Source organism: Rutidosis leptorrhynchoides, chromosome 1 (assembly GCF_046630445.1).
Source record: "Rutidosis leptorrhynchoides isolate AG116_Rl617_1_P2 chromosome 1, CSIRO_AGI_Rlap_v1, whole genome shotgun sequence".
Lineage (NCBI taxonomy): Eukaryota > Viridiplantae > Streptophyta > Magnoliopsida > Asterales > Asteraceae > Rutidosis > Rutidosis leptorrhynchoides.
In genome coordinates this window covers 231,082,577-231,101,895 of record NC_092333.1, presented here as the reverse complement: position 1 = coordinate 231,101,895, position 19,319 = coordinate 231,082,577, and the positions used below count along the sequence as shown (strand labels likewise).

The 19,319-nt window shown below is 38.4% G+C and overlaps 2 protein-coding genes across 2 annotated transcripts; one reads left to right on the top strand and one right to left on the bottom strand.

Annotated features, from left to right (window-relative positions):
* Window positions 1-2,558: 2,558 nt before the first annotated feature.
* On the top strand, window positions 2,559-3,864 carry LOC139868564 (uncharacterized). The gene is made up of 2 exons (XM_071856900.1): window positions 2,559-3,077; window positions 3,499-3,864. The coding sequence occupies exons 1-2, from the start codon at window positions 2,615-2,617 to the stop codon at window positions 3,576-3,578; spliced, it is 543 nt and encodes a 180-aa protein (XP_071713001.1). The 5' UTR covers window positions 2,559-2,614; the 3' UTR covers window positions 3,579-3,864.
* Window positions 3,865-4,189: 325 nt separating this feature from the next.
* Window positions 4,190-19,111, bottom strand: LOC139868558 (protein farnesyltransferase/geranylgeranyltransferase type-1 subunit alpha). The gene is made up of 5 exons (XM_071856893.1): window positions 18,818-19,111; window positions 17,335-17,444; window positions 6,196-6,316; window positions 5,505-5,600; window positions 4,190-4,794 (listed from the first exon to the last, which is right to left on the bottom strand). Exons 1-5 carry the CDS (start codon window positions 19,046-19,048, stop codon window positions 4,336-4,338), a joined length of 1,017 nt encoding a protein of 338 aa, XP_071712994.1. The 5' UTR covers window positions 19,049-19,111; the 3' UTR covers window positions 4,190-4,335.
* Window positions 19,112-19,319: the final 208 nt, after the last annotated feature.

Below are 19,319 nucleotides of genomic sequence, written 5' to 3'. Positions count from 1 at the left end.
ATTCTTTGGAGTGTAGTGCACCAAATAAACAAACCAGTTTTATGAGGTACCATAGGATTTCTCAATATTTTGAGAGGTTTTTGAGGTATCTGCAACACCTTATTGTCGATTATTTTTGTGAGATTTAGTGTGGAGAAAATTCCACTGTTATGAAGTTTCAGGTCCACGAATCAGATTCGTTCCCAACTATATTAAAACCAGCGATCAAGGAGTCGAGGCTTTCGAGCTCAGCGATTGTTCTTAGTGTAGGAGTTTGTGTCCAACTCCACGAAGCAGTCCAACTAGATCATTTATCCATCTATCTAACCAAAACAGCGTATTATCTCCTTTGTTAACTTTCACGAAAGAATTAGTAAAAGCTAGGTTTAGGTTTTCAATGGTTTAATCAGTTTTGCGTATGTTCTGCAAAACAAGACCCTCACCCAAATTTCCATTTAACTCATTATAATCCAAATCCCTGTTTCTCCCATACAAACTCTAAATAATTTTGACCCAAAAGGTGTTTTTTTTTTCAATTCGAAACCGCCACCACCATTTCCTTATCAAAGCCAAAATCTTGGCTTTGAGGAACCCGATGTTTAACCCCCGTCCTCATAAGGTAAAAGTATATTTTCCCATTTGACCAAGATATTTTGGCTATCACCCAACCCGCCCCAAAAAATATTATGACGCAAACTTTCGAGCAAGTTGATGAAACACGACAGAGCACGGAATAGGAAGAAGGCATACAACGAAAGACTACTTAGCACTGATTTGATGGGGGTAAGGCGACCACCAAATGACATCGATTTTGCCTTCCAATCCGCTAACCTAGATTGGAACTTATGTATAAGCGGTTCTCAATCACGTATACTTTTCATCCTTTGGCCAATCGGTAGACCAAGATAAGTTAATGGAAATTTTTCCACCCGACATCTAATGAAACTTGCCATTTCTTCTATATTTTCTTTTTGCACACCAATGTCGTATATACAACTTTTTGAGTAGTTGACTTTTGATCCTGAAAATATCTCGAAACATTTCAGAAGTTTAAATAAGTTTTCCGCATTCTTCTATTCCATTCACCGAATAAATAGTGTCATCGGCATATTGTAAATGTGATACCGGGATGTTATCATTTCCGATTTTTACTCCATTGAATAAGTTCACTTTCGTTGCTCGTTTGGTTAATTGACTCGTGCCGCCATTATATATTAATAGGGGGATAACATATCTCATTGGCGTACTTCTTTTTGAAGCTTGAATTCTTATGTTGGGGATCCATTAACTAGAACCGATATTAAGGGTCGACATTAAACATGCTTTGATCCATCCCCTCCATTTCTTACCAAAGCTATTCTTTCCATAATGTTGAAAAGAAAATCTCACTTGATGTTATCGAAATCCTTCTTAAAGTCGGCTTTAAAGTTTAGGCATTTCCTTTTATGGTTTTTCATGTCGTCAATCACCTCATTTATCACAAGAATTCCATCAAGGATGTGTCTACCCTTAATGAAAGCACTTTGCTCAACTCAAATTATCTTGTGGATAACTGTAGCCGACTCAAAAGTATTTATGATATGACTTTATAGTAGCTTCCGATTAATGAAGGCACTTTGCTCAACTCCAATTATCTTGTGGATAAATTTTTGTAGCCGACTCGAAAGTATTTTTGATATGACTTTATAGTAGCTTCCGATTAGGCTAATGGCTCGGTAATCACCTAGGTTCATTGGATCGATTGTTTTAGGGAGCAACGTTAGGAATGAAGCGTTGTATCCCTTAGAGATCGATTCGTTTGTCCAAAACCAAACTATTTCCATTTTCAAGTCCGAGCCTAAAAAATTTCTTATAGAAGATTAGATTGAACCTGTCGGGTCTCGGTGCTTTGGATGGCTCACATCCTTTGATTGCATTCCATATGTGTTCTTTTGAAAAAGGACACTTGAGATTTTGAATACCTTTAGCATTAAGGCGATTAAATGATAACGAGTCCAGAGATTCATAGTCAGCCCTGGAGGAGTTATTTTGCACGAAAAGTTCCTTTTGTATCCAGTGAGCTCGAGCGTCAATCCATGATTCCCTTTCATTTTCAGTAAGTATTCCCTAGTTTGCCTTTGTTTCGAAACCATTTGTGATTTTTTTTCACGATTCAATTCAATTATCGATTGTTCCGTATCTATGTTTACTCCAATTCCTTGCTGACGGGACGGTCGTTAAGATGCATAAATAATTTGTACATGACAGTTATGTTTGACTTTAATGTAGTGGTTTTTGAATTGTACAAATTTTTAGGCACTATACTATGAGTAAGGATGCGTAGTAGCGCAAAGAGCACTCTTTGGCCTTTAGATTAGAGGCGCCTCGCCGTCTTTGATTGGATGGAAACAGATATCTAAAGCGACAACATGTAAAGTGTTAGCATTTTCATATATTTGATTTATGTTTTTTTTTGAAGGAAATAAAATCCAAAAACCACATGAATATATGACACATACATGTGGTGAACATGTATGATATGCGGCTTGCATACATAAACTGACAGCCTATCGAAGTCTTTTAAAACCCGAACTATTTCCTCTCACATAACATACTCACTTTCACAAACCCAAAAAACAGGGGAAAAACAAAAACAATGGGAAGCTATTCATACGAATCAATATCCGAAAGAATCTTTCAAGAAAACCAATACCCAGATCTTGAATCCTCAGCCCCATTAACAATTAATCATCAAAATCGATCTGGGTCATTCAAACGCAGTGATTCTTGGGCTAAAAAGAAGAAAAATCAAGTCTTTCTTGAAGGGTACGTTGATGAGGATGAACTTGTTAGGGCTAAAAGTTTAACAGATGATGATCTTGATGAATTAAAAGGGTGTTTTGATTTAGGTTTTGGGTTTTCTTATAATGAAATCCCTGAGCTTTGTAATACTTTGCCTGCCCTTGAATTGTGTTATTCTATGAGTCAGAAGTTTCTTGATGAACGACAAAAGTCGCCGGAGTCATCGCCGGAGACGGAAACAGAGACGGAGACTGTGAATGACACGGTGTCCCCGCCGCCGTCTGCTCCGATTGCTAACTGGAAGATCTCTAGTCCTGGTGAGTATTTTATTGCTATATTGGATTGTCAATAAATTTTTTGTTTAACAAAGTGTTCAAATAAATTAGTGTTACCTTTCTTTATCAACCTTAAAAGTACTCCAAGTTCTCATTTTTTATGCATATATTAGTACTAGTTGCATTGAGTGGTACACGTGAATTTAGCTTGCATAAACATATTACTCCATTTGCCTTCTTTTTTTTTGTCCATGTATTGATGGTTTAAAACACACTTTAGATGCCTATGCCATTAACTTCTGTAGTTTCATATGTACAGCATTGAAATGTATAATGGGAAAACAATCATATTTCTGTGTTTCAGAACATTTGTTATTAGATGTGTAGTTGTATTTATAATTTTAAAAGTATAATATATAATATAATGTTGGAATTTTTGTCTAATTTTGTGACTTTTGTGTAGGTGATCATCCTGAGGCAGTAAAAGCAAGGCTCAAGTATTGGGCACAAGCAGTAGCTTGCACAGTTAGATTATGCAATTAGCAAATTTGTTAATGATGCACCAATGTGACGCAAAATTTCGAATCATTAATCATCAATTCTTTTAGAACTGGGACAGAGATATGGTTTGCAGTTGTGGGGGTTATGAGTTTTCGACTACAATGTTTTCGATCCGGAGATGGGAATCTACTCGATTTCAATCGATGAGGGGTTGAGATTTTGAAGAAAAAAATGAGGATGGAGAATTTGAGTCTTAATGGTGTTTTGATTCTAATGAGTTTTGGCAAAGCAAAACTGATAATTGTATTTGTATATGATATTATTTGTAGGTTTGAAAAATAAATTCTTGTAATAAGTAAAAATTTTATTGTTATCTTGTTATCTATTTGTTTTTTTACTTATGTTACGTGTTATAGTTTGCAAGTCTAAAAATGAGATGGTAAGATATAGTAATAGGTAACAAGTTGAACCAGCAACAAGATAATAAACCTTAACAATTAAGGATGTGTTTTTTATTCTTTCTTATTCGTATGTCTCTCAATTCATATCATTATTACTCACATTATTTTCTAAGTTTTGTACATTTCAAAACAATGATATTTACAAAATAAATATTTAACATTAAACAGATAAGTTTACAAGGAAGCATATAAGTAAAGGATATAGATTGTTAAAACGGTGTGCATTAAAAAGTTCACTTCATCAACTATTCTCAAATCAAATAGTTTACATTAAAGTTTAAGACACAATTCAACTTAAATAGCCACAAAAAACATCAGAAAAACAGAACACGTGTTCATTAACGGATACGAAGGTTTGAAATTCCTTCAACAGCTTGAGAATGAAAACTACTCTTTCTCCACTTCCAATAACTCGCCCTTGTGGGGTCCACAATCTCTAAAACCGAACAAACCATTACCGCAATATCCATGCCTCGAAAGTTTGATTCCGGAACTATAGCTTCTACAGCACTTTTAAAATCTTGGTTTGGTTCAAAACCATGTGAGACAAGATCCAACAATAGGCTAAGAGCAAAAACCGGGTAGACTTTGGAAGTCAACACCGTTAAGATAACCTTTGAGACTTCGGGATCAGCTATTAACCCCTTCGTGTAGTTTTTGTATAGACCCCGAAGGTACCTCCACGGGCTTTCGTTTTCCGGTCTCGTTAATATTGCTTTTACGGCGTACTTAACTTCTGATTCCCGTGTTACATCTATTCCTTCTAATCCAGGGTGTCGCGTTATGACAAAGTATCTCTGCAGACGATACGTGAAGTTATTGTCAAATGTGTTACCGACATTGTATGCTGACGTGCAGCCATAAAAGTTTACTACATGCCAAATAGGACTCTTGGTGATCCACCAAGACAAAATAATGTACATATCACATGGTTGTGTGTTTTTCAAGTAAATAATGTAAATGTATGTACAACACATGTGGCACTATAGTAAGGGGTTATGTCGAATTATTGTCCAATATATGATAAATAAAAGATCTCAATACAAATATATTGCATATGCATAGATCTATCTATATATCTATTTATATATAATATAGAAGATTTCAGTATTTTGTGGGCTATCATGTCCGGCTTGGCCATTTTGTAAACGTAACTTCATGTATATATCATCGAGCCAATCGTTATATAAAATTGAAGTTACAGACATGAAGATCCTTAACATTACAAAAACTGGTTTTTCAAATACCAAAAAGGTTGCGCATTTAAAAAGATCGAATGATGAGTATAACAATACATGATTTTTTGTGTATAGTGATAGTTGTTACAGACGAAATCAACTGGGTTGTTTAACGCAAGTGTACACTTTGGGTGACTTTTGACCCGTTTGACTTTGACACTTATCCTTTAGCCTAACTTTTTGACCAGACAGAGATAATACAAACAATTATGTGCCCGAATGCATGCAGTAATAATCAAAATTTCGAATTAAAGAAACTTAATTCATACCTGATTCCAAGCAGAGTTGTTGAAAATATCATCTTTAAGGAGTTCATCACAATAAGCAAGTTCATGTTCCCAGCCTCCGAGAGTTTGAAGAACCCACTGCACACAAACAAATGAGTCAAATGAATCTCAAATTTCATGTAAAGATAAAGTATATATACTTATAATAGCACATTTTATTACAATTTGTAATGGTCCAACCAGGTATACCTTTCTATATGAGTTTTAGTTTTTTCGCCTAAAAAAAAAAAAAAAAAAAAAGGTATACCTTTCTGGTTAACACAAGACACAACTTGTAAAAAAAATTAAAAAAAATCCAAGTTATAAATAAAAATATAGTGTCAAACACGACCAGATATGTTAGATTCTAACTTTCGTATAAAATGATTTAGAAGGTTTATGCACTATTATCAACTTTACACGACTTTGACCCAATAGACACGCTCAATCCATTTGACCCGAATCTTTTAAGCTAATTCTTTTAGATTCCAAACTAAATTTGCGAAAAAAAATAAGGTTGCCCAAAATTGACCTGTTCAAATTATAATGGGTCGAAATTGTCACCAAGTACAAATCGACTTGTACCACACGTGAACTATCAGAAAAAAAGGTTAACTATTTGTCGTTGTAGTTCAGATGACACACCCACACACATCCACACACCCACACCCACACACACACACAAAGGATATACCTGTCTATGAGACCAAGCATGATAATTTTTGGCATCTTTTAAGAATATGTTCTTGGTGAACTCAAGTTCTCTAGTAACAGCTTCAGTCCCCAGTTTTTCAGCAACCCACCTCCTATGGTGCCTGTATTAATTAATAAAAATAAATATTAAGCATCATATAAGAACTTTTATTCTACCTAAATGTTGTGATTTATGAGGATCGCCTGGACGTTGGTACACAAATTTGAGAGAAAATAACTCTATTACTCACAAGAATAGATTACAGAGTATTACAAAACTCAAAAATAAACAAAAAACTCTCAAATTAACACACTAGGAATTCTCACCACTCTCTAGGGTGTATTCACTCTTGGTTATGATTACACTTTAACTCACACACACTAACTAGGTGTGATTACACTTTTTCTGAATGATTTACAAATGAGGCTTACACCTCTATTTATATGGAAAATTTGAGGAGGTGGAAGGTGTGAACGCAGATTAGTGTGAACGCAGAAAAGGGTGGCTAGCCGTAATCGTTTCCAATTTGAATACTTCTATATGAGTTGTCAAACAAGTGGCTAGCCGTAATTGTTTCCAACTTTGCTTCTTCAACCGGCTTCTTTGAATATCTAGAAAAATCTAGATTACGGCTAGAATGGAAACATCTAGATGACGACATCTAGAAAATACGGCTGGAAATCATCAATTCTCCCCCTCCAGACGTATCCATAGAAAACACTCCGGTTATGTCTCTGCATAACTCTAACTTCTCTCGAGTTACCACCTTTGTTAACATATCCGCAGGATTCTCCTTTGTATGGATCTTCACTAGTCTCAACAGTTGTCGATCAATTACCTCGCGTATCCAATGATAGCGAATATCAATATGTTTTGTACGGGAATGGTACATGGAGTTCTTGCTCAAATCTAGAGCACTCTGACTGTCACAATGTACCTTGTATTCCTTTTGCTTGATTCCAAATTCTTGTAGATAACGCTTTAACCACAACATTTCTTTTCCAGCTTCTGCGGCAGCAATATACTCTGCTTCAGTTGTGGATAATGCAACACACTTCTGTAGTCTTGACTGCCATGAAACAGTTCCCCCTGCAAAAGTGTAAATGAATCATGAAGTAGATTTTCTACTATCAGGATCTCCAGCCATATCTGCATCTGTATAGCCTTCCAAGATTGGACCAGCTCCCCCGTAACAAAGACATATCTTCGTTGTACCTTTAAAGATACCTGAGAATCCATTTTACCGCATTCCAATGCTCTTTCCCGGGGTTAGAGAGAAAACGACTCACTGTTCCCACTGCGTGAGCAATATCGGGCCTCGTACACACCATCGCATACATCAAACTTCCAACAGCCGAAGAATATGGTACTGACGACATCTCCCCAATCTCTTCCTTGGATGAGGGACAAGAACTCTTACTTAACTTGAAATGATTGGCTAATGGAATGCTAACAGGTTTGGCATTGTTCATAATGAACCGTGAAAGCACTCGTTCAATATACTTCTCCTGAGATAGCCATAACCTTCTATTCTTCCTGTCTCGGGTTATCTGCATTCCTAAAATCTGTTGAGCTTGTCCTAAGTCTTTCATGTCAAAAGACTTAGAGAGTTCCTTCTTCAGCTGGTTGATCTTCGTTGCATCTTTCCCTACGATCAAAATATCGTCAACATATAGTAGAAGAGCAACGAAATCTCCTTCAGAAAACTTCTGAATGTAGACACACTCATCTGCTGCAGTTTTCTTGTACTCTTGACTCACCATGCATGAGTCAAACTTCTTGTACCACTGCCTAGGTGACTGCTTTAAACCGTACAAACTTTTCTTCAGCTTGCATACGAGATTATCTCCTGAAACCTCAAAACCTTCTGGCTGCTCCATGTAAATTTCTTCATGCAAATCTCCATGAAGAAAAGTTGTCTTTACATCCATCTGTAATACCTTTAAAGATACCTGAGAATCCATTTTACCGCATTTCAATGCTCTTTCCCGGGGTTAGAGAGAAAACGACTCACTGTTCCCACTGCGTGAGCAATATCGGGCCTCGTACACACCATCGCATACATCAAACTTCCAACAGGCGAAGAATATGGTACTGACGACATCTCCCCAATCTCTTCCTTGGATGAGGGACAAGAACTCTTACTTAACTTGAAATGATTGGCTAATGGAATGCTAACAGGTTTGGCATTGTTCATATTGAACCGTGAAAGCACTCGTTCAATATACTTCTCCTGAGATAGCCATAACCTTCTATTCTTCCTGTCTCGGGTTATCTGCATTCCTAAAATCTGTTGAGCTTGTCCTAAGTCTTTCATGTCAAAAGACTTAGAGAGTTCCTTCTTCAGCTGGTTGATCTTCGTTGCATCTTTCCCTACGATCAAAATATCGTCAACATATAGTAGAAGAGCAACGAAATCTCCTTCAGAAAACTTCTGAATGTAGACACACTCATCTGCTGCAGTTTTCTTGTACCCTTGACTCACCATGCATGAGTCAAACTTCTTGTACCACTGCCTAGGTGACTGCTTTAAACCGTACAAACTTTTCTTCAGCTTGCATACAAGATTATCTCCTGAAACCTCAAAACCTTCTGGCTGCTCCATGTAAATTTCTTCATGCAAATCTCCATGAAGAAAAGCTGTCTTTACATCCATCTGTTCAAGCTCCAAGTTCATACTTGCGACCAATCCAAGTATGACTCTAATTGAAGTCATCTTGACTACTGGTGAAAATATCTCGTCAAAATCAATCCCTTTCTTCTGTTGGAATCCTTTGACTACAAGTCGTGCTTTGTATTTCACCACTTTTCCACTGCCATCCTTTTTCAGCTTGAACACCCATTTGTTTTTCAGTGCCTTCTTCCCTTGTGGAAGTTCTACGATCTCATAAGTCTGATTTTTCTGCAGAGAATCCATCTCATCCTGCATTGCGAGCAACCATTTTTCTTTGTCCTTATGAGATATTGCTTCATGAAAACTCTCTGGTTCTCCATCTTCAGTAAGTAGAAGGTACTCGGATTCCGGATATCTACTCGATGGAATCCGACCTCGTTCAGATCTTCGAACTTCTGGAATATACTGAGGAGATCCACCATCATCTTCGCCTTGTGATGGTCCTGGAACGTCTGGCAGATGGGGTTGTGGCTCCCCCTGCTCAGCACCGTCATTTTCCTCATTATCTTCTACTTCCGGTATTTCATCTTGCACTGCATGTTCATTTCTCATAAATGATTCTGTTGTTACCTCTGGCACCTGAGTGACAACATTTGATTTCTGAGATATTGTGGGCTTTTCAATATCTTCTATTGTCTGGCTTTCATGGAACACCACATCCCTACTTCTGATCACCTTTTTCTCCTTTGGATCCCATAATCTGTATCCAAATTCTTCATCTCCATAGCCTATGAATATGCATGGAGTAGTCTTTACATCCAGCTTCTGCCTGAGCTCCTTGGATACATGTGCGTACGCCAAACATCCAAATACTCTTAAGTGAGAGTATGATGGATCCTTTCCAGACCAAAGTTTCTCCGGAACTTCAAAATTCAGTGGTACTGATGGAGATCGGTTGATCAAGTAACATGCGGCTCTGACTGCTTCTCCCCAGAATGGCTTTGGCAGCTTAGCCATACTGAGCATGCTCCGAACAAATTCCATAATTGTTCGGTTCATTCTTTCTGCTATACCATTGTGTTGAGGGGTACGTGGAACTGTCTTCTCATGTCGGATGCCATATGATCTGCAATAGGCATCGGACTGCCTGGAAGAGTATTCACCGCCGTTGTCGGATCGAAGACACTTTAACTTCTTTCCTGTCTCACGTTCTACCATGACATGGAACTGTTTGAAGTAATCGAAAACTTGGTCCTTCGTCCGCAAGAAATATACCCACACCTTTCGAGAAGCATCATCGATAAACGTTAGAAAATATCGATTGCCGTCAATTGATTCAACCTCCAAGGGACCGCAAACATCAGAGTGCACCAGACTGAGTAACTCTGATCTTCTCGACAAGACTCTATGTTGCTTACCAAACAGACAATGATTGCAAGGATTTAGTGCAGCGTCCTTGTCTACATTGATAAGCTCTTTCTTTATTAGGGTAGACAACCCTTTTTCACTCATGTGACCGAGTCTCTGGTGCCATAAATTCTGTGACGCCTCTTTTTCTGCAACATTAAGGCCGTCTGTACAGATCTTCACATGAGTTTTGTATAGTGTGCCACAAATGTGTCCTCGAGCGACTATCATAGCGCCTCTTGACAATTTCCATGGGCCTCTACTGAAATGACTATCATAACCCTGTTTGTCAAGAGCTACTCCAGAAAGTAGATTCAGCCGAAGATCTGGCACATGGCGGACATCCTTCCGAGTGATTGTGCTCCCGGAACTTGTCTTTATCGTGACATCACCAATTCCGACAATCTCAGCTGAACTGGAATTTCCCATTTTCACAGCTCCAAAGTCACCAGCTTTGTATGTTGTGAAGTATTCCTTGTATGGAGTCACGTGGTAGGATGCTGCAGTATCTACCACCCATTCCATGTCTTCTCCTCGTGAGACGTGAAGGCATGCCTCATCATGGGTTGAACAATAAGCTACATCACCAGTGATAGTAACTAATGTTTCTCCACCTTTATTCTTTGATTGTGAACTGTTCTGACCTTGTTCTTCTTTCAATCTGTAGCAGTTCTTCTTCATATACCCCTCTAATAATGATAGCATTTATATATTGATTTTCTGCTATCAGAGGACCTGCCCCTGCTCTTACTTCTGCCTCTCCATTTATTTTTGCTACTTATTTGTTGTCTCCCCCGATTCTCTGTGACAAAGGCATGGGTCTGATCTGTGCCCATGTCCTTTCTCCTTGCCTCTTCACTGAATAGGGCATCCTTGACCATTCACATGGTAAGTTTGCCATTCAGGGCTGAGTTGCTGAGTGTTACTACCAGCGTTTCCCAACTATCGGGAAGAGAACTAACTAGTAGTAGCGCCTGAACTTCATCGCCAAGCGGCATCTCTACAGACGATAACTGGTTGACCAAGCTCTGGAACTCACTGGTATGCTCGGCAACTGAAGTTCCACTTTTAAGCTTCATGTTGACTAAACGCCTCATCAACAGGGCTTTATTCCGAGCTGGTACATGTCCTCCAACTTTTTCCAGAGGACATATGCGTCTGTCTCTTGTGCAACATGGTGGAAGACACTATGATCAATCCATTGACGGATTTGACCAATAGTTTTTCGGTTTAACTTCTTCCACTCTTTCTCTTTGGCGGAATCAGGATTTGTACCCTTTAATTCAATAGGGTCAAACAAATCGTTACAGCTGAGGAGATCTTCCATCCGAGGTTTCCACAGCGTGTAGTTGGTGGCAGTGAGCATAATCATGGCTCCGGAAGATGATCCTGACTCTTCCGTGGACATTATCACCTTACAAATAACTTTTCAACACAAACGGGGTTGAAAACTTCAGAAAACTCAAACACTCGATCAACGCCTCTAACCTAGCTCTGATACCACTTGTTGTGATTTATGAGGATCGCCTGGACGTTGGTACACAAATTTGAGAGAAAATAACTCTATTACTCACAAGAATAGATTACAGAGTATTACAAAACTCAAATAAACAAAAAACTCTCAAACTAACACACTAGGAATTCTCACCACTCTCTAGGGTGTATTCACTCTTGGTTATGATTACACTTTAACTCACACACACTAACTAGGTGTGATTACACTTTTTCTGAATGATTTACAAATGAGGCTTACACCTCTATTTATAAGGAAAATTTGAGGAGGTGGAAGGTGTGAACGCAGATTGGTGTGAACGCAGAAAAGGGTGGCTAGCCGTAATCGTTTCCAATTTGAATACTTCTATATGAGTTGTCAAACAAATGGCTAGCCGTAATTGTTTCCAACTTTGCTTCTTCAACCGGCTTCTTTGAATATCTAGAAAAATCTAGATTACGGCTAGAATGGAAACATCTAGATGACGACATCTAGAAGATACGGCTGGAAATCATCAATTCTCCCCCTCCAGACGTATCCATAGAAAACATTCCGGTTATGTCTCTGCATAACTCTAACTTCTCTCGAGTCACCACCTTTGTTAACATATCCGCAGGATTCTCCTTTGTATGGATCTTCACTAGTCTCAACAGTTGTCGATCAATTACCTCGCGTATCCAATGATAGCGAATATCAATATGTTTTGTACGGAAATGGTACATGGAGTTCTTGCTCAAATCTAGAGCACTCTGACTGTCACAATGTACCTTGCATTCCTTTTGCTTGATTCCAAATTCTTGTAGATAACGCTTTAACCACAACATTTCTTTTCCAGCTTCTGCGGCAGCAATATACTCTGCTTCAGTTGTGGATAATGCAACACACTTCTGTAGTCTTGACTGCCATGAAACAGTCCCCCCTGCAAAAGTGTAAATGAATCCTGAAGTAGATTTTCTACTATCAGGATCTCCAGCCATATCTGCATCTGTATAGCCTTCCAAGATTGGACCAGCTCCCCCGTAACAAAGACATATCTTCGTTGTACCTTTAAAGATACCTGAGAATCCATTTTACCGCATTCCAATGCTCTTTCCCGGGGTTAGAGAGAAAACGACTCACTGCTCCCACTGCGTGAGCAATATCGGGCCTCGTACACACCATCGCATACATCAAACTTCCAAAAGCCGAAGAATATGGTACTGACATCTCCCCAATCTCTTCCTTGGATGAGGGACAAGAACTCTTACTTAACTTGAAATGATTGGCTAATGGAATGCTAACAGGTTTGGCATTGTTCATATTGAACCGTGAAAGCACTCGTTCAATATACTTCTCCTGAGATAGCCATAACCTTCTATTCTTCCTGTCTCGGGTTATCTGCATTCCTAAAATCTGTTGAGCTTGTCCTAAGTCTTTCATGTCAAAAGACTTAGAGAGTTCCTTCTTCAGCTGGTTGATCTTCGTTGCATCTTTCCCTACGATCAAAATATCGTCTACATATAGTAGAAGAGCAACGAAATCTCCTTCAGAAAACTTCTGAATGTAGACACACTCATCTGCTGCAGTTTTCTTGTACCCTTGACTCACCATGCATGAGTCAAACTTCTTGTACCTGCCTAGGTGACTCCTTTAAACCGTACAAACTTTTCTTCAGCTTGCATACGAGATTATCTCCTGAAACCTCAAAATCTTCTGGCTGCTCCATGTAAATTTCTTCATGTAAATCTTCATGAAGAAAAGCTGTCTTTACATCCATCTGTTCAAGCTCCAAGTTCATACTTGCGACCAATCCAAGTATGACTCTAATTGAAGTCATCTTGACTACTGGTGAAAATATCTCGTCAAAATCAATCCCTTTCTTCTGTTGGAATCCTTTGACTACAAGTCGTGCTTTGTATTTCACCACTTTTCCACTGCCATCCTTTTTCAGCTTGAACACTCATTTGTTTTTCAGTGCCTTCTTCCCTTGTGGAAGTTCTACGATCTCATAAGTCTGATTTTTCTGCAGAGAATCCATCTCATCCTGCATTGCGAGCAACCATTTTTCTTTGTCCTTATGAGATATTGCTTCATGAAAACTATCTGGTTCTCCATCTTCAGTAAGTAGAAGGTACTCGGATTCCGGATATCTACTCGATGGAATCCGACCTCGTTCAGATCTTCGAACTTCTGGAATATACTGAGGAGATCCACCATCATCTTCGCCTTGTGATGGTCCTGGAACGTCTGGCAGATGGGGTTGTGGCTCCCCCTGCTCAGCACCGTCATTTTCCTCATTATCTTCTACTTCCGGTATTTCATCTTGCACTGCATGTTCATTTCTCATAAATGATTCTGTTGTTACCTCTGGCACCTGAGTGACAACATTTGATTTCTGAGATATTGTGGGCTTTTCAATATCTTCTATTGTCTGGCTTTCATGGAACACCACATCCCTACTTCTGATCACCTTTTTCTCCTTTGGATCCCATAATCTGTATCCAAATTCTTCATCTCCATAGCCTATGAATATGCATGGAGTAGTCTTTACATCCAGCTTCTGCCTGAGCTCCTTGGATACATGTGCGTACGCCAAACATCCAAATACTCTTAAGTGAGAGTATGATGGATCCTTTCCAGACCAAAGTTTCTCCGGAACTTCAAAATTCAGTGGTACTGATGGAGATCGGTTGATCAAGTAACATGCGGCTCTGACTGCTTCTCCCCAGAATGGCTTTGGCAGCTTAGCCATACTGAGCATGCTCCGAACACGTTCCATAACTGTTCGGTTCATTCTTTCTGCTATACCATTGTGTTGAGGGGTACGTGGAACTGTCTTCTCATGTCGGATGCCATATGATCTGCAATAGGCATCGAACTGCCTGGAAGAGTATTCACCGCCGTTGTCGGATCGAAGACACTTTAACTTCTTTCCTGTCTCACGTTCTACCATGACATGGAACTGTTTGAAGTAATCGAAAACTTGGTCCTTCGTCCGCAAGAAATATACCCACACCTTTCGAGAAGCATCATCGATAAACGTTAGAAAATATCGATTGCCGTCAATTGATTCAACCTCCAAGGGACCGCAAACATCAGAGTGCACCAGACTGAGTAACTCTGATCTTCTCGACAAGACTCTATGTTGCTTACCAAACAGACAATGATTGCAAGGATTTAGTGCAGCGTCCTTGTCTACATTGATAAGCTCTTTCTTTATTAGGGTAGACAACCCTTTTTCACTCATGTGACCGAGTCTCTGGTGCCATAAATTCTGTGACGCCTCTTTTTCTGCAACATTAAGGCCGTCTGTACAGATCTTCACATGAGTTTTGTATAGTGTGCCACAAATGTGTCCTCGAGCGACTATCATAGCGCCTCTTGACAATTTCCATGGGCCTCTACTGAAATGACTATCATAGCCCTGTTTGTCAAGAGCTACTCCAGAAAGTAGATTCAGCCGAAGATCTGGCACATGGCGGACATCCTTCAGAGTGATTGTGCTCCCGGAACTTGTCTTTATCGTGACATCACCAATTCCGACAATCTCAGCGGAACTGGAATTTCCCATTTTCACAGCTCCAAAGTCACCAGCTTTGTATGTTGTGAAGTATTCCTTGTATGGAGTCACGTGGTATGATGCTACAGTATCTACCACCCATTCCATGTCTTCTCCTCGTGAGACGTGAAGGCATGCCTCATCATGGGTTGAACAATAAGCTACATCACCAGTGATAGTAACTAATGTTTCTCCACCTTTATTCTTTGATTGTGAACTGTTCTGACCTTGTTCTTCTTTCAATCTGTAGCAGTTCTTCTTCATATACCCCTCTAATAATGATAGCATTTATATATTGATTTTCTGCTATCAGAGGACCTGCCCCTGCTCTTACTTCTGCCTCTCCATTTATTTTTGCTACTTATTTGTTGTCTCCCCCGATTCTCTGTGACAAAGGCATGGGTCTGATCTGTGCCCATGTCCTTTCTCCTTGCCTCTTCACTGAATAGGGCATCCTTGACCATTCACATGGTAAGTTTGCCATTCAGGGCTGAGTTGCTGAGTGTTACTACCAGCGTTTCCCAACTATCGGGAAGAGAACTAACTAGTAGTAGCGCCTGAACTTCATCGCCAAGCGGCATCTCTACAGACGATAACTGGTTGACCAAGCTCTGGAACTCACTGGTATGCTCGGCAACTGAAGTTCCACTTTTAAGCTTCATGTTGACTAAACGCCTCATCAACAGGGCTTTATTCCGAGCTGGTACATGTCCTCCAACTTTTTCCAGAGGACATATGCGTCTGTCTCTTGTGCAACATGGTGGAAGACACTATGATCAATCCATTGACGGATTTGACCAATAGTTTTTCGGTTTAACTTCTTCCACTCTTTCTCTTTGGCGGAATCAGGATTTGTACCCTTTAATTCAATAGGGTCAAACAAATCCTTACAGCTGAGGAGATCTTCCATCCGAGGTTTCCACAGCGTGTAGTTGGTGGCAGTGAGCATAATCATGGCTCCGGAAGATGATCCTGACTCTTCCGTGGACATTATCACCTTACAAATAACTTTTCAACACAAACGGGGTTGAAAATTTCAGAAAACTCAAACACTCGACCAACGCCTCTAACCTAGCTCTGATACCACTTGTTGTGATTTATGAGGATCGCCTGGACGTTGGTACACAAATTTGAGAGAAAATAACTCTATTACTCACAAGAATAGATTACAGAGTATTACAAAACTCAAATAAACAAAAAACTCTCAAACTAACACACTAGGAATTCTCGCCACTCTCGAGGGTGTATTCACTCTTGGTTATGATTACACTTTAACTCACACACACTAACTAGGTGTGATTACACTTTTTCTGAATGATTTACAAATGAGGCTTACACCTCTATTTATAAGGAAAATTTGAGGAGGTGAAAGGTGTGAACGCAGATTGGGGTGGCTAGCCGTAATCGTTTTCAATTTGAATACTTCTATATGAGTTGTCAAACAAGTGGCTAGCCGTAATTGTTTCCAACTTTGCTTCTTCAACCGGCTTCTTTGAATATCTAGAAAAATCTAGATTACGGCTAGAATGGAAACATCTAGATGACGACATCTAGAAGATACGGCTGGAAATCATCACTAAAGAGGGTATTTATGATAAATAGATTCCAATAAAAGAAAATAATAGAGTTAAGTCTTCGAGTATGTATTATGTACCATAAGTTATACTGAATGTTTCCAAACTTTATAAGTCTCCATGGTACATTTGTACGTATCAAACATTCATTATTTCTATTGTATCTATCGAATGGCTTATTTATCATATTACCAGTTTTATTGTTGACGTGACACATATTACTTGCCATGTCATCAAACCGGTACCACATCAATGGTCTATGACTCATAAAACGTAAGATTCTGACAATAGAGATAAATGAAAGTTTAATACATGAAAAAAAACCCTTTATGTTTTGGGTACGTAAACTAAAAATTTTTAGCCATGTTTAATACCTTTTCAAACACTTAACACAAAATTTATTAGGTCACATATAGTGCCCACCGTATATGCTAACTAATAGTTTAAAAGAGATTTCATCAGTTTTTATTCACGGGTAACATACAACAAGGCATCATTATGGATTCAGTCTCACCATAGTTGATAGTTTTTTGAGTTTACGCTAGCAAGATTCTCAACAAACTCTAATTCATCATGCAGGTCAGAATTGAGAGCCTCGAGTGTTAATCGTCTGAATTGCCAGACCTATGAAACACAAAAATCAAAATTATTATAAAAAAAAAAGTGTAGTTTTATTTATGAATATTTTTTTTGGAGTGAACTAAATGATAGTTTGCTAACGTCTACAGTATCCGACTTAGTATAACACACAATTGAAAATCCAAACAAAATGGTTATAGTACGCTCTGTACAAGCTAGATTAACCTAAGGTGCAGCAGAATCAACATGATATTGAAGACACGAATTCAAACAGATTTAGCAATTTGCTTTACGATTTTTAATATTTTCAACTAACATGATTTGACTGAAAAAGTTTAAGATGACCAATTACGACTTCCTTTCTAACTCATTGTTGATTGTTGATATTATTAATGTAAAACTGAAACTTCAATCAAATATCAAGCCTAACGATCCAAGCTAAATCTGGCCACCTCATGCCCTATTCCCTAATCTACCAAAAGAAGCTATTGATCGATTAAAAAAAATTACATATTTTATAGCTCATACACACATAATGCATCATCTTTCTCATAATTAACCAAAAACCTTAATACAACTATAAATAGTATTACGATGACCATCCATTCAATGCCTAACATTGACTTTGTAAAAGCTTTCTTTATTAGTCTGTCTAACATACAGTTCATAATAATTTGTTCTTCTTCTTAAAGCTTATCATTTAAGTTACCATAAGACAAGTTGATACTAGTTAAATACTCGGGTAGAGCTAACTTAATCCCTGGGTTATCAAACTTTGCTTTCTATAACTTGTATATACAAGATTCAATCTCAAAACACAAATTGAAAATTTTAATCCATTAAGTATATATCTTTACTAACAATCCGAAACAGGATGTAATCACCTCAATCGCAAAGATCCCTTTATTTTTTTTCTTGTATAAAGTTTATAATCTTCTGTTCATAACTAGTTGTTCTACTTCTTAAATCTTGTCGATTTACCTTACGATAAAAAAGTTACGACTAGCCAAGCACCCGAGTACCCGGTTATAGCTATTGTAGCCTAGCTCATCTAATTAAACTTGCACAACTTTTGTTCACAACATGCAATCATAAACACAAATAGAAACCAGAAGGCTACTATCCTTGCTATAAATCCGAAACGGGTGTCATTACCACTTTAACAAAGATCCAAACTTTAAGCTTCATTGATTTTACACAATTCATCCTTTTTTTTTCAAAAAAGAAAAAAAAAAACCATAAAGTTACAATCTTTCTTAACAATCCAAAACCTGGTATGAATACCCACGTCCACCAATTGCCAAAGATTGAAACTTTATCAATTTTTCATACTTCAATTACAAGAAAATTAAAATCTTGTTAACTAAAGGGTTGCATGAATCATATACTAGTATGTATGCATATAGGGTTGTGCTTACAGTGTAATTAGCAGCGTTTAATTGAATAGCTTCAGATGTAAGTTGAAGGGATCGTTGAGATCGTTCATCGGCTAAATAAACCGCCCGGAAGTAGCTCATGGTCTCCGCGAATTCTTCCGAGTATGCAATCGGAACGACGGGATTTGGGCCGTCGTTTTGGGGTACCGGCGTGACGTCAGCCCATTCCGGTCTTTGGCTAAATGGTATCCTCTTATCTTCATCGGAACCCATTTGATCCGGCGAAGTGGAAAAGAGTTTTACTTTTGTTTTTAATTTTCTATTTTTCTTTACTTTCACCTTCATAAATTTGATTTGATACCTCCGTGGTCCGCCGACATTAATGTGTTCTTTTTTCTTTTTCTTTTTTTGGCAAAAAATGTGTGGGATTATTTTAGCCTTTTATGTTTTGTAAATGGGAAATGATACTTTCACTTCCCATTTTACTTCATCCACCTCATTTAAGTCTGCTTTTCAAAAATATCCTTCAATAAATTGTAATAAG

What these genes read in the sequence shown, in the direction of transcription:
- LOC139868564 (XM_071856900.1), top strand. Translation starts at nt 2,615, where the DNA reads ATGGGAAGCTATTCATACGAATCAATATCCGAAAGAATCTTTCAAGAA. An exon ending in CTGGAAGATCTCTAGTCCTG is followed by an intron (nt 3,078 to 3,498) that starts GTGAGTATTTTA and finishes ACTTTTGTGTAG; the next exon opens with GTGATCATCCTGAGGCAGTA.
- LOC139868558 (XM_071856893.1), bottom strand. Translation starts at nt 19,048, where the DNA reads ATGGGTTCCGATGAAGATAAGAGGATACCATTTAGCCAAAGACCGGAA. An exon ending in TAAACGCTGCTAATTACACT is followed by an intron (nt 17,445 to 18,817) that starts GTAAGCACAACC and finishes TGTGTTTCATAG; the next exon opens with GTCTGGCAATTCAGACGATT. An exon ending in ACAACTCTGCTTGGAATCAG is followed by an intron (nt 4,795 to 5,504) that starts GTATGAATTAAG and finishes TATCGTCTGCAG; the next exon opens with AGATACTTTGTCATAACGCG.